General features: G+C 55.8%; 1 protein-coding gene across 4 annotated transcripts in view; it reads right to left on the bottom strand.

Moving 5' to 3' along the window:
• PDE4C (phosphodiesterase 4C) overlaps positions 1 to 15296 on the bottom strand; it is a 98367-nt gene that overhangs the window by 53234 nt on the left and 29837 nt on the right. Inside the window, exon 1 of one of the 4 annotated variants that reach the window (XM_043502552.1) lies at positions 7060 to 7094. The exons of the other annotated variants lie outside the window; for them this stretch is intronic. Coding sequence (XP_043358487.1) covers positions 7060 to 7079 — 20 coding nt within the window. The 5' untranslated portion in view covers positions 7080 to 7094. Of the gene's footprint in view, positions 1 to 7059; positions 7095 to 15296 lie in introns of those variants that run through there. 4 annotated transcript variants of the gene reach the window in all.

The raw sequence follows: 15296 nt of genomic DNA, 5'->3' as shown, positions 1-15296 counted from the left end.
AATTAGCTGTTTTGCTGAGTACAGATGCTAGAAGTCTAAATAATAAGCTGGGTGAATGTGAGTGCCTGGCAGTAAATGGGGATATTGATCTAATAGGCACCAAAGACACTTGGGGAACGCTGACAATCAATGGGACATGATAACACCAGGGTCTGGAATATATATAGGAATGACAGTCAGTCATGCTAGGGGCGTGGGGGGAGGGAGGGGCGTACTACATGTAAAAGAATATGGTAAAAATCTTAAATGATTCCAACCGTACCGTAGAATCTCTCTGGATAGAAATTCCAGGCTTGACTAATAAGAGGATAACAGTAGGAATACACCACAACCCCCTGACCAGGATGGTGACCATGAGTGTGAAATTCTGACAGAGGATTAGAGAGGCTACAAAACCAGAAAACCCAATAATAATGGGGGATTTCAGCTATCCCCATATTTACTGGGAACATGTCATCTCAGGGAGGATGCAGAGATAAAATAAAAACCACTAATGACTGCTTCTTTGAGCAGCTAGTCCAGGGACCTGCAAGGGGAGAGACTATTCTTGATTTAGTACAAAGTATTGCATTGAATCTGGTCAAAGAGGTGGATGTAGCTAAACTACTTGCTAATAGTGACCATAATGTAATTAAATTTAACATCCTTGTAGGCAGGAAATACCAAAGAAACCCACCATGGCAGTATTTAACTTCAAAAAGGGGAACTACACAAAAATGAGGAAGCTAGTTAAATGGAAATTAAAAGTAAGAGTCACAAGAGTGAAATACCTGCAAACTGCATGAAAACTTTTTAAAAACGCCATAATAGAGGCTCAAAACTAAACATATACCCCAAAATTTAAAAAAACAACAACAAAAAACAGTAAAAAACCACACTGAAAAAATGCCATCATGGCTAAACAGCAGAGTAAGAGAGGTGACAAGAGGCAAACAGGCAGCCTTTAAACATTGGAGGTCAAATCCTACTGAGGAAAATAGAAAGGAGCATAAACTCTGGCAAGCCAACCATGAGAGCATAATTAGGAAGGCCAATTTTTTTAAAGTACATCAAGCAGAAAACCTGCCTAACAATCACAGAGGTCACTGGAGGATCACTCAAGGAAGACAAGGCCGTTGTCTTCAAGCTAAATTAATTCTTTGCATCTGTCTTCACTGCAAAGGATGTGAGGGAGATTCTCACACCTGAGCCATTCTTTTTAGGTGACAAATCTTAGGAGCTGTCCCAGATTGAGGTGTCAATAGAGGGGAGTAGGGAACAAACTGATAAATTAAACAGTAAGTCACCAGGACCAGATGGTATTCATCCAAGAGTTCTGAAGGAGCTCAAATATGATATTTCAGAACTAGTAACTATGGTATGTAAAATATTGTTTAAATCAGTCTCTGGACCAGATGACTGGAGGGAAGCTAATGCAAAGTTTATTTTAAAAAAGGCTCCAGAGGTGATAAGGTTAACTTCAGTACCAGGCTGATTTTTTGAAACTATAGTAAAGAACAGAATTGTCAGACAAATAAATGAACATGATTTGTTGGGGAAAAGTCAACACAGTTTTTGTAAAGGAAAATCCTGCCTCACCAATCTATTAGAATTCTTTGAGGGTGTCAACAAACTTGTGGACAAGGGTGATCCAGTGGGTGTCGTGTATGGACTTTCAAAAAGCCTTTGACAAGGTCAAGATAGGAAATAAAGCGTAGAAATAGTCTGTTTACACAATGCATATAGCAGGGTCCCGATATTGGCACTGGTGTTGTTCAACATATTCATAAATAATATGGAAATGGGAGTGAACAGTGAGGTTGCAAAAGTTGCAGACAATGCTAAATTACTCAAAATAATTAAATCCAAAACTGACTGCGAAGAGATCTCACAAAACTGGGTGACTGGCAACAAAATGGCAGATGAAATGCAATGCTGATAAATGCGAAGTAATGCACACTGGAAAACATAATCCCAACTATACATGCAAAATAATTGGGTCTAGATTAGCTGTTCCCACTCAAGAAAGATCTTGGAGTCATTGTGGATAGTTCTCTGAAAACATCCGCTCAATGTGTAGCAGCCATCGAAAAACGAACAGAATGTTAGGAACCGTTAGGAAAGGGATAGACAAGACAGAAAATGTCATAATGCCACTATATAAATCCATGGTTCGCCTGCACCTTGAATACTGTTCAGTTTATGGCGGGGAGGCCTCTCATCAATATCTAGGTGCAATTACACCTAGAGCGTTTACAGGCACACATACCTCTCTGCCCAGCCTCAGCCCTAGAGCCAACTGCAAGGCTGTCTGCATCCTCCAGCCCTGCATGCAGCTATTGCTTTCCTCACTGGAGAACACACCCCAGGGCAGGCGAACTCCTGCTCAAGGGGGCAAGTTTATTAGCCAGCCTACCGGCAGCAGGGTCTGCTATGTTAGAGTTCCCTTCTGGTCCGAGATCAGGCTGGGACCAATCTCTCCAGCCTCCCACACAGAGCCAGTGAGGGATGAGCCTTACGGCAGGGAGACCAGGAGCCCCCAGTAAGGGGAGCTGCAGCAGCCTGTCCCTTTGCTGGCAGAAAACCCCATGTCTGGGATATTTGCAGCACCAAGGACTGTGGGAGGCTGGTAAATTTCCATGTAAAACGTCATCCCTCCCCGCAGTGCATGCCCTGGCCCAGCGCTGCAACAGGAGCCAGCCCCCAGAATGTGTGCAGTCATTGCAGCACCATGCGAGTGAGTTCACAGCTCTCCAGGGCCTGTTGTGTGGGTCCTGGAGCCCAGGACCCTGCCCAACGCGGGACAACTGGGATTTTATTCTATGCTAGTGGGATTGTGCAGGAACTGGCCCAGCATTAGAGATGCAGGAATGGTCACAGGCAGGTGTCCTGCCCTGGCTGGCAGCGCTCAATGCTAGGGCTCATTAATTCCTGCTCCCCGCATCTGGGATCTCTCCAGCGCCAGCTGTGTTAGAATGGGCAAGCGTGGGAGGCTGGGCATTACCCTGGGTCAGCGTCACACTCCAGTGATGGAACAGAGCATGGCCCGGGGGCCTGGGCAGGGAGGCTGGGCTCAGTTCAGCTCATTTCCTGCAGCCCTGGCATCGAAACTCTCCCTGATCAGCCGAGCCTTGGACGATGAGGCAGCCAGGAGAGTTTGGGGCAGGGCAGGGCAGGGGGTGGGCTGGAGCCAGGGACCACAAAGAATCCCAACAGCCACAGCGTGAGAGGGCAGTGAGAAGGGGTGGGCAGGGGGCAGGTGCCATCTCCCTGGGATTAACTCAGAGCAGAGAGCACGGTCCCACCCCCAAACACAATCTGCAGCACCAGCCGAGCATGTGTTGCCCATCCCCCTCTCTGCACGTTACACTCCCCTTGGGCAGGGGCTCTGAGACCCTCACTCTGCAGCGTCTGGCACTGGCACCCAGGGGCCCTACCCAGCAGAGCGCTGGGGTCTGAACTGCCGGGCACGGCCCCAGTGCAATGGGGGTCCCAATGGCCCGAGCATGGCGGAGCTGTTCTCACTGTCCCATTGTCACAGCAGCCAGACGCAGAGACACGGAGCTTCGGTGAGGTGCTGCAGGGGCAGCCCCAGAGCCCGAACCCCAGAACACAACAGCAGTGACAGCGCAGGATTCACCCCCATTCCTGGGGTGAGGGGAGCTCGTTCTCCACAACTCTGGGGATCTGGGTTCTACCGCTGGCTCTTCCTCCCAGCTCTCTGAGCCTGGGCAAGCGCCCTCTCCTCTCTGGGCCCCCGTCCCTGCCTGGAGGGGGGCCATCACCTCCCTCCGGCACAGGGCCATGGGGAGTAGAACCTCCCCAAGCAGCACCCACCCAGCTCGGGAAACGATGGTGCCAGGCCCAGCCCAGACCCAGTGAGAGCCAGCTCCTGCCCCAGAGAGCCGATAAGCAGCTGTGGGGGGGGCTCTAAGGGGAGCAGGGCCTGGCACAGGGTCACAGTCACACACAGCACAGCAAGGATGTTTGTGGGACTGTCAGGCCTTGTCCCCTTGCTGTGGGAGGTTTGGGCCGGTAACCCCTGCCGGTCAGCGGGTGGGATCACACCGCTCTCTGCATGGCTTTCAGAAGGGCCTTGAGCTCTGCTGTGAGAAAGGGGCTCCCCGTTCCCCTTGAATGGATGGTTCTGTGCTGGGTTCTCTCCCCAGAAGGGTACCTGGAGGGAGTGAGGCCGAGAATCTGGCCCAGAGGACAGGGAAGGTCACTTTCCCGCATGGAGAGAGCAGCCCCCGGGAAAACACCTGCTCGGAGACTGTGTTTACTTGGCCTGAGTCACTGATTTATTTCTGGCTGCTCAGCCTGGCTGGGAAGGCACAAAAACAAGATCAGGAGGCTAAGAGCACATGGAGCTCTGGGAGATCCGCCAGAGAGCCAGCTGCCATGGCCCAGCTTGGGCGCAAGAGCACAGCAACTGAGCCTCGACTGCGCAAGCCAGCCAAAGGCTCAGCAGGGATTCCCAGCCTGGTGCTAGAGGGCACAGGGTCCTCTCCTGTCTGAGGCAGAAACCCCAGGGCCTGAGCTCAGGTATATCTCCCCAGAACACATGCGGATCACAGCCTCCGGGCCAGAGTCCAAGCTAAGTCTGTGCATCTCCTGCCCTGAATCTGCTGCAGGAACAGTGGGAAAGAGCAGAAAAGGACGTGGATTTCTGGAGGAAGATCCCTGCCCCAGGCTGCTCCGGGGAGTCACCCTCGAAGGCAAGCGATATGGGCAGGGAGAACGTTAGGAGTCCAGACCCATCTACTGCACGCCCCGGCCATGCTACTCCACACGGACTCTGTCACGCCCCTGCAGGATCTGAGCTACAGCCAGCTCTGGAGCAGTCTCTTGGAGGAACCCCTTTGGTGTGCCAGACCCCCAAGGGGATCCCATTTTTCCTTCAGGGTAGGCCCCACAGCCCAACCACAGCCTAGATTCAAGCCTCTGGGTTCCAGGTCTCCAGGGTCACAGTGTGAGCTCTGCCCAGTGAGTCCAGCGATTTATGACTTTCCCTAAGGCCAGGGAATGGCTCCCTTTCTGGGAGAGGGGAGCTGGGCCCAGCCGCTGCCTGTGGGGCCAGACCCAGCCGGGTCCAACTGCAGCAAATCACAAAACACAAAGAGAGGCCTTCCCCATCCAGCCTCCCCAGTCCCCCACTCCATGCCAGGACACTGGGCCCCGCTCCTGGAGAGGCTGGGTCTGGCTGAGGGTTTTTGCCTGGAAGGGGCCACCAGGGCACTTGGCGCTTTGCAGCCAGCTATGAGAAGGTCCCTGCCCAGGGCTTGCAATCCCAGGACAAGTCACAGCCGTGGGTGTCAGAGGGTCCCAACGGGCTGGGTGCCGAAAGAAGGACCTGCGTTTGTGGGGAAGGAGTCTGTATTTGGCACTGTGGAGGGATGGGCTCCCGGGATCCACCGTGCCAGGGTAATGAGCAGAGTCAGGGGACTCAGGCCCCTAGGTCGGTGCTGGGGTGCGGAGCCATCAGTGCCTCTGGTGTGGCCTGGAGGGTCAGGTCCCTGTGCCACATGCCTGAGAGTCAGAGCAGCTGGAAAGGGGCCCACTGGATGGCACCTCTCTTCTCATGGGGCACTCGCGTGCAGCGACATTGTGACTAAATGCCCGGCCTGCAGGGGTGGGGGCAAAGCTAGCGGGCGGGGAGGGGGAAATCACCCGGCTGCCCTGCCCCACCCCTCAGGGCTAGCTGCTGTCAGGGGCTTGGTGCAGCAGCCCAGGGGAGCAGGCCGGGACTCAGAGCCATTTCATGTGGTTGGCACTGGCAGAGGAATGGACAGTCTGTTCGGGACAAGCAACGGGCCGGGACACACCACGGCACTGAGCTCTCTTGTCCTGGAGTCATGCAGAGCAGAGGGGAGTACAGGGGACGCTCTGCACCTGCTCTGAGCATCCCCCGAGCCCTGGGCTTTGCGTCAGGCATGTTCCACTAGCACTGAATTCCCTCGTCTCGTTCCCAGGAGGTGGCTGCCGGCCTGGTCTCTGGGGAATGGTGGGGCCAGGACTGGCAGAGCAGAGCCAAGTTGCTATGCCAGGTGCAGCAGTTAGCTGCCAGGTCTCCTGGTGCCGCTCGTTAGCACCCACCAGGCTAATGGAGACGATTGCTGGCTGCTCTGTGGGGCCCTTCTTTGGCTGCTGGCCATTCTGAGAAAGGCCCAGCTTCCTCCAGCGACTGGAGCATGACAAAGTGGGACTGTTCTTAATGTTTTCTCTGAATATTGTGGGGGTGCCTCAGTTTCCCCTATGCAGTTCTTAAATATCTCGGTGGGGGGATAAGGGTATATGATCATTGCAGAGCCCTAGAGGGCAGATGTGTGCAGGGGTCTGGACACAGAGAATGGCCAACACCCTGTTCCCTGGCACCTGATGGCCTGGGCCCTTCCCCCCTGCAAGGTGAGAGCTAAAGGGTTGAAGACAAAAGAGATCAGGTGATCTCCTGGCCCGGGAAAGGGACAAAGCCCAGGGGTGGGGGCTGGAGGGTGAGGCAGTTTGGGGCTGGCTGGGGACAAGGAGTGAAGTGCAGACGTGGTTGTCTGGCTCACTGCGCCCAAAATGGACCTGGCTGAGGGGTCCTGTTCTCTGCACCTACAAGCTCTGTGTTAGACCCTGTTCCTGTCGTCTAATAAATCTTCTCTTTTACTGGCTGGCTGAGAGTCCCGTCTGACTGCGGAGTTTGGGGGCAGGACCCTCTGGCTTCCCCAGGACCCCGCCTGGGCGGACTCGCTGTGGGAAGCGCACGGAGGGGCAGAGGATGCTGGATGCTCCGAGGTCAGACCCAGGAAGGGGGGAGCCGGGGGAGCTGAGTGTCCTGCAGACAGGCTGCTCCCAGAGAGGAGACTCCCCCAGAGTCCTGCCTGGCTTCGTAGGGAGCAGTTCCAGAGCATCGCCCGGGGATGCTGGGACACGGAGGCAGAAACTGTTTAGCTGCTGTGTCGTCCCCTATCATTTCCCTCTCTTGGGATAGGAGCCTCGGAGACCCTGGGTCAGATCCCAAACCGCCAAACCCCAGCCATGGAGCCACGGCCAGACACGTGCCCTCCCTTCCCCCCGGCAGCAGTATGCACTTACAGAGCGGGGCTGGGCAGCATGGGGGCGAGTCCCCTCTGACACAAAGGGCTCATGGCCTCTTCTCCCCTTGCTTCGCAGCCTGGGGGCCCCAGGAGAGCAGGGTGGGGGAGGTCCAGCAAGTCTGGTTGCCCAGATGGAGCAGGGCCTTTGTGTGAGACAGCTCCAGGTCACCTTCCAGGCCTCTCCGCGGTTTGGGCCACATTTCATTTTCCAACTTTTTTTAAAAAATGGCTCCAGCTCTGTGCTCCAGCTCCGCACCCCCCTCTAGCCAGCTCGGCCCCCAGCATTAACACCCTGTCAAGGTTCCCACCCATGTCCAGCTTCCTCCTAATTACTGAACACACCAGCCCCAGGGGCTTCCCCAGGCCCGACAGCTCTTCCCCACAGAGCACCCTCTGGCCAGGCAGGTTCCAACTGGCATCAGGTGACCTGCATCCACACTGGAGTGTCTCCCTTGCCCACCGGATTGTGGGGAACCGAACAGAAGCAGCAGCTCAGCGCGTGGCCCATGAGTGTCTGTGATGGTTGGGAGCAGGGCAAGCCAGCCCGCTCCACGCAGACCTCATGGCGAGAAGCCTTTTCAGGGCCCCCCACAGTCCCAGAGATGGACACCAAAGCCAAGGCACTGGACTGTGGACCAGACCGACCCCTCCGTGTCCATTTCATCAGGAAACGGCTCGTCCATCCCTGGGCTTCTCATGCTGCTCACCCTGCCCAACACACAGAGGCTCCTGGGCCAGGACAGCATTTCCTTCTGTGCCCCTCCAGCATGGTGTGGGACCGGCCCCCATCAATCATTCAGTTAAACAGGGCACAGGCTTTGCTCATGAGTGCTCAGCTGGCAAGAGCAGAGTGGTGGGGGGCAGAGACTGTGCCAGCTCTGCAGCCAGGCCTCAGACTGCAACTCCCAGCCATGGGGCAGCGATGCTCTGGCAGGCTGAGGTCTGAGGAACTGCACTGGCTGCAGGGGCCCCGAGAAGCCCTCCCCCAGCCCTGGGAGGAAGAGGGATCCATCGCCTTGTGGGCCAGAGGCTGGTTCCCATTCCGCAGAGGCCCCTGTGCTCTCGGTGCCTCAGCCGGAACATGGAGTCGCTCTGGGTTAGTCTTCTTTCAGGCCTCCAACTCGCAGGGCAGAGCAGGGCAATGGTCTCACCCAGCAGTTGGGGGAGGGGCTGCAGTTCAGGACTCCTGGGTTCTATCACCGCTCCGCCACCCATGTGCTTTTGTGGGGTTAATCCTGGTGACGGGAGGGCTGCAAGCCCTCCACGATCCCTAGAGGAACAGTGCTGGGAGAGGATTCAGGCCAGAGCCGTCACAGTCCAAAGGGCAACCTCTGTTACCTCCTGGCTGTGTCACTGCTGCAGGGCTGGGGACAGCTGTGGAACCAGAGGCAGCTGAAAACTTGGGCTCCCCAGAGGCCCCCCTTGGAAGCCAGGCTCTGCCGTCTGTCCCCCTGCTCATGCACTCGCAGGAGGCTGCTGGTCAGCACCTGAATCCCAAGGCAGAGCTTTGCCCCTAATGCAGACAGACAAAACCGCTGCTGCAGCTACTTGAAACCCGGCTAACAGGCGCTGGTACCAAGGGCACGGCTGGCAGTGCTGGGAATGGGAGCACATGGCTAGCAGAGATCAGGCTCAAGACCCCTTGCCCCGTGGCTCTCCGGGCCGCCACCAGGAGCTGCAGTTAGCGACCGTCTTATTTTCTAATCCACAGGTGACACAAGATCCCTTCCAGGCGTCAGCTCTGTCCTGCTGGGGGGCAGCATGGATCGTTCTTGGCAGACCATCCGGGAGCCAGCACTCAGCACGGCGCCCCGCCGGCCATTTCCCCGGGGCCCTGCAGGGGCACCATTATGGCTTTTTCCACAAGCGTCTCCTACGCAGAGCTGGGGGCAAAGGTCTCATTCCGCATCCTCCTCTGGGGGCTGTAATCACCAACGCCCAGCGAGCCCACGTCAGAGCCTCACAAGTGGGAATTAAGAGGACTTGGCAGGGGAAAGGGGCTGGGATTGTGTCTTTTCATTTAAAGAACAATTTCCATGCAGCTGCAGCTGCACCCGCCACTCCCTTGATTTAAACAAAACGTAGGGGGCAGGGGGATGACAGCCTTCCCAGGTTCTCTGCGTCCCCTGCTATCGAATAACAGCCTGACGGGTTCACGCACAACAGCTCTTCCCAGGATGTGTCTCTAATTTCACCATAATTTATCCCCTCCTAAGACAAGTGCTTAAGGATCATTTTCTTCCGGACTCAGGCAGAGAAGCTCTTACTGCACAAAATTCATTTTCTGTTGAGAAACAATAACTTGGCTGGATGCCCAGAGCACATGGCTCCCTGGCCGCTGCATGGTTGGGTGCTAGATTGTACCTGCCCTGGGCCGAGGCTGAGCCCAGATTCCCAGCTTTCAACCGGAACATGCTGACAATGCTGAGCGCCGGCGGCATTTGCCTCAGACGATGCAGAGACCGGTTGAAAGACTGTGAAGCCAGGCAGCGTCCCACTCCAGCAGGGGACAGCTTCCTGACTGATTCTGTGGGCGTTTCTATAAAGTCTTTGATTACTCATCATAGTGCAAACTTCACGCATCTAAACTGAGCTACAGGAGCCACATCCATTGCACAGAGCCCCCCTCCCTGCATGCACACACACACACGCACACCCTGGGCTTCTGTCCGCCATCTCTATAGCGGAGGCAGGAAAGCAGGGGCTGGTGCTGCAGAGCCTGGCTGGCTGAGGGCGAAGGCCTGGAAACAGACACTGTTTGTGCAAGTTCCCCTTGGTTTGGGTCTGTGTGTTTTCACAAGGAAATGTGATGCTGATTAAACAGCGCGTAGAACAGAGTGTCGAAATAGCTCCAGGGAGAGGCTTTGCTAGTGCCAACAATGCTAAAATCAGTGCCTGCCCTTGTTTTAATCAACTTAATGAGTAAATAAACCAATGGCATTAAATAAGCGTGAGCCTTGGAACCACTGGTGTGCACACTCCCTCCCGTAGGACACCTGTCCATATCCCGGCTCCCCCACCCCACTCCTCCGTTAGAGTAACGGCTCCACAGAAGGGGCCTCCAGGCTGCACCCCTGTATCACACAGGCCAGAGCATCCCCCAATGATCTGTCGCCAGCCCGAACTTCTGTCTAAGCAAGAGTGCGGCTTTCGGGAAGAGACACCCGATCCCGGGTAGTTCTCTGGGGCAGGGACACGCCTTTTAGCTCCTGCAATGCCCCTGCACGAGCAGAACGCATGGCACCAGGCCACAGCGCAGGGAGGGGCCAGCCCCCCCAGTACATCCCCCTCCCCCCAGCACCTCAGTGGAGGAATTGGAGGCAGTTCCGAGAAGAGCGACCAGCCTGACCCAGGGCTCTCAGGGCTGGGGTAGACAGGGCTAGTTAAAAGGGGCTATGCCAAGGCAAAGGAAGGGCGACCCGAACAGTTTAGAAATAGGGGAAGGGTTTGAACCGCCAGGAAGGACTGAGGGGGCAGTTGGGTAACAAGATCAAATTGAGAGGGGAAGAATCAAGTAGAATATGAGGAAAGCCTCCCAAGAGACGTAGGGCGCTGGGAATGATCCCTCGCCCCAGGAAAGGGTGGGAGCTCCGGGGCTTGGGACGCTGAGCGCTCCCGCGAACACACACACGGTGGGTGGTTGGCACTGCCAGGAAACAGACAGAGTGGTCTAAGCGGCTTTGCCTGCCTCTAGTGTCCATGATTTCACAGCCAGGCAGTGGAGGCCTCAGCCAGTGGGAGGGGAGCTGTTTAGCCAGCGGCACTGCATTAACCACCCACCACGGCAGGAACTTGGAAGCTCCACCTGGCACGGAGCCACAGGCTTTGGTCTTGCAGCCGTGTCCAGGAAAGAGGCGCTTGCACCTGCTCTCTGCACCAGAGACTCTGGCTTGTTGCTCAGTGAGCAGCATGGAAAGGAAACCTGCATCCAGTAACCTGGCATGGAAGGAAAATCGCCCTTGGGGGGCATCCCATGGGAAGGAAGGTTTGTAACCCTGGGATACTGGAACACATTCCCCCCCACTGAGGAAAGTAGAGGCTGGGGGGAAGGGGAGGGAGGGGGTCAAAATCTGTGTGTGTGTGGGGGGGATCACAGTCACATTTATAGCAAACCACCTCCCTGCAGCTGGTCCAGTGTCCTACTCAGTGCCTGCAATCACCGGCTGTCTGTATCACTCGTGAACGGACTACTGGGTCCTGTCCACTCTACAGTCTGCCCCCGCCCTGGCAGGTCTCGAGCTGTGATTCACACCCACCGTCCACGCACACCAAGATGCTTGGGCTATGAACAACAGCTGCAAAACACTGCCTGGTGCACCAGGGGCTGGGGGAGGGGGGAAAGGAACTCCCCAATTCACGGCCCAGTCCGGAAGTCCCTCTCCCTGGCCTGCATCCACCCCTATCTATGCAGGGCAGGGGACTTTCTGCCCACAGACCCCCACACTGGCACATGTTGGAGCCCACAGACATCTACATGGCACCCCCTAAGCCCTAGGACTGTGCTTTACACGTCTGGGGGAGGGGAAGCCCCCCATCCAGCCCTTCGGAGAACCCCTGGAGATGATAATACGTTGCTGGGGGGTGCCCCGGTAGTGCAGCTCCTGGGCTGGGGGCACATTAGCAGGAGGGCAGCCCTCCCTGAGAGCCCTCGTGCTAACCGGGGCTGCACTGGAGACTGGGCAGGTCCCTCCCCACATAGCTGAGCCTGGCGCTGTGCAGGACCTTTGGGGAGGAGGCTGCACTGTGCACACCCATATGGGAGCCCTGCTGTGGTGCCAGCCTGCACTCCGGGCAAGGCGCGATGGGGTGGGAGCCAGTCAGTGCAAACTCAGTCAGTGCAAAGCGGAGCTGTGGGAGCCAGGGTCCCCTTCCCAGGTTCTGTCGGGCACTCACCGCTCAGCCCCCAAAGCCATGGAAGATTGCTGCTACCCCGTAGGCTCCTGATATTCCTGGGCACGTGTAGCTGGACTGGGCAGGAATGCTGCAGAGACACATGGGGCAGAGCTAAGGTTGCAGGTGCAGTCTGAGTGCCTGCCCGGGCCACCTCAAGGCTCTTCACTTCTGTTGTTTATGGAACAGAAGAGAACACGAAAGACCTCCTCTCCCCTCGCCCTTTCCATGCAACACACAAGCTATTTAAATACAGCGAACTTTGCATTTACACACCAGTGAGTCAGGGAGCTGGAAAAGAAATGTGGCCATGTTAACTTCTGAGCAATTTTAACTCAAGGCCATTTCTACATGAGCCAAACCTCTTCCCCTCACAGCTGAGTCACTGAGCTGTGTCTGTCAGAGGAGTTACCTGTGTCTGAGTCACAGCCAGCCAAATATGGGAAATTAGTTCTGAGGAAAACCCATATTCTTGTAATGACTAAAAAGATGCCAAGCTCTCAAGCAGGGTCCCCAAAGGACTCTCCCTCTCTGTCACCAGCCCCTGGCGATTTAGCAGGTTCTGCTCTGGAAGGAAGAATCCCTCTGGGATAGCCCCAGACAGGAAGTTTAGCTGTTGCAAATCTACTGGAATTGGAAAAGGTCCAGAAAAGGGCAACAAAAATGATGAGGGGATGAATCAGGTTCCATATGAGGAGAGGTTAATAAGAGAAGAACTCTTCAGCTTGGAAGAGACGACGAATGGGGGATATGCTAGAGGTCTATAAAATCATGACTGGTGAGGAGAAAGTAAATAAGGATGCATAGGCACCAACTCCATGGGTGCTACGGGGCTGGAGCACCCATGGGGAAAAAATGGTGGATGCTCAACACCCACCGGCAGCCCCCCTAACAGAACCTCCTCCCAGTGCCTCCTGCCTGCCACCGGACCCCACAGATCAGCGCCTCCTCCTCCCTCCCGCCCTCCCAGCGCCTACTGCCTAGCGCAGATCGCAGATCAGCTGTTTCGTGTCCTCAGGAGGTGCTGGGGGGGGAGGAGCAAGGGCTCAGTGTGCTTGGGGGAGGGGCAGATCTGGGCTGGGAAAAGGCAGGGCGGGAAGCAGCAGGGCAGGAGTGGGGCCTTGGGGGAAGAGGTGGAGTGGAGGTGAGGCCTGGGCGGAGCAGGGGGGAGCACCCCTTGAAGATTAGAAACTCAGTGCCTATGTAAGGAAGAGTTATTTACTCCTCGTAACACAAGAACCAGGGGTCACCCAATGAAATGACTAGGCAGCAGGTTTAAAATGAACGAAAGGAATGCATGGTCAACCTGTGGAACTCTTTGCCAGAGGATGGTGTGAAGGCCAAGACTATACCAGGGTTCAAAAAAGAACTAGATAAGTTCATGGAGGATAGGTCCATCAACGGCTATTAGCCAGGATGGGCAGGGATGGTGTCCCTAGCCTCTGTTTGCCAGAAGCTGCGAATGGGTGACAGGGGATGGATCACTTGGTGACTCCCTGTTCTGTTCATTCCTTCAGGGGCACCTGGCACTGGCCACCGTCAGAAGACGGGACACTGGACTAGATGGCCCTTTGGTCTGACCCAGTGTGGCTGTTCTTATGGACGCATGCCTCCCCATGCCACTGACAGAGCCCAAGGAGACAGAGGAGCACTGGTCACCATCACCCCACATGGGAAATGACGTTTCGGTTTAAAAAAATTGAGGCTGAATCCAAGTTTGAACACGAGCCCCCAGAGCACCAGCTTCCCCCCACGCCATAGGCTCCATGCCTCTCGGAACCAAGGCCGTTCGTTAGAATAGGGAACCTGCTGTGATCTCAAGGCAACACATTCTGAGCGGCTGCAGCTAAAGATCGAAGGCTGACAGGTAACATTTTTCACAGACTTGTTATTTGAAATTCAGCAGAGAACAATCTATTCGGCTAGTTCTGGATATCCGAGCAGCTGGGCACAGTTACTGGGTGTCTGGGGTCTGAGCTGGGACCGGGTGTGATTGGAACCTCAGTGACTTTATTCCGCTCCTTCCTGACTGTCCAAGCAGCACTTGGAGAATCTAACTTCCAGGGCAACTCTCAGGAGAGCAAACACAAATCCCACTTATTTTTCAATATACACTTCAGAGTCACCATTCCTGCCATGACACCTGCTCCACTCCCATGTGCGTGCGACCGGCCAGAAGTACAGGCCAAGTGAATCCCTGTCAAAAGGCAAAGGAACGTTGGTGGCAGATTGTGTGCAGAGGTTGCCAGCAGGCCAGGAAAGATCAGCTGGGCTTGCAGAGATCAATAAAACCAGAAACCCCTGGTCCAGAAAGGAGAGTGAGAGGATCATGTGCCTCACTCCCACTCCAACACACAGCCATCTCGGGTTAGATCCTGCTTGATCCAGTTACATTGTAAAGTCCCAAGAGACAGAGCTGCACCTGCCTTTGGAGACCATCCCACAGCCTGGAGCCCTTCCAGGCTAGTCACTTCCACCCCATTTCACCTCACGACCTGTGCGTCTACACTGCAATGTGAGCCCATGCTCAGACTCTGGCTTCAGCCCAAGCCCCTCTTCCATCCACACACCAGGCTGTCTGACATGAGCCAGGAAGCCCTCAGGACCTGGCAGAGGGGGTGGGTCCAAGCCAGAGTCCCACGGGGACTTGGGTCCAAACTTCATCATTTTGCAGGGTGGATGCAACTCAGACTTGTGCCCTGAGTCCACCAACACTATCCCACAATCCCCCGGGCCAATGTTCCTTGGCCTGTCTATCCCAAGACAGGTCAATCAGTCCTCAGGAAATGAAAGCCAACCCCTGGTTCAAGTGCAGCTGGAAAACAAAACTCCCAGCACCAGGCCAGGCCTGTGCTAAACCCCAGCTCATGCTTTGCCGTGGTCACTGCTTCCCCCCCATCCCTGGAGAACCACCCCCCTCTGCGCTGGCCAGACCCAAGCAGGGATCGCCCAGGGTGGGCTGGGTCAGATGGCAGGACTGTGGCTGCTCCAGAAAAAGCCCTGCTCAGTCAGCTCTATCCTGGCGCTGCTTGTCCTTCCAGCTCTGCCGAGCAGGACTGCGCTTCTCCGGCCATCTGCTGGGCTTGGCACCCAGTGGGGCACAGGAGAAGGGCCTCTGCTCACCCCGGACTGCTTCCTCTAGGACTGTCGCTCCTTTGTAAACATGGAGCCCTGCTGCGGAGCAAGGGCAAAGCCATCACACCCCTGGCCTGAGGGAGAAAGGGCACAGTACTTTCCCGTGCACGAAGGTGCCAGGCTCGGATCTCAGACCTGGAAATGCCCCAGCATCCAGTCTGCATGCCTGCAGCCAATTTAATCCCCACACTGAAACCCTGCCGCTTTTCT

The sequence above is a fragment of the Dermochelys coriacea genome, chromosome 25 (assembly GCF_009764565.3).
Source record: "Dermochelys coriacea isolate rDerCor1 chromosome 25, rDerCor1.pri.v4, whole genome shotgun sequence".
Classification (NCBI taxonomy): domain Eukaryota; kingdom Metazoa; phylum Chordata; order Testudines; family Dermochelyidae; genus Dermochelys; species Dermochelys coriacea.
The sequence above is the reverse complement of the archived record's forward strand: the minus strand, read 5'-3'. Positions and strand labels throughout refer to the sequence as shown.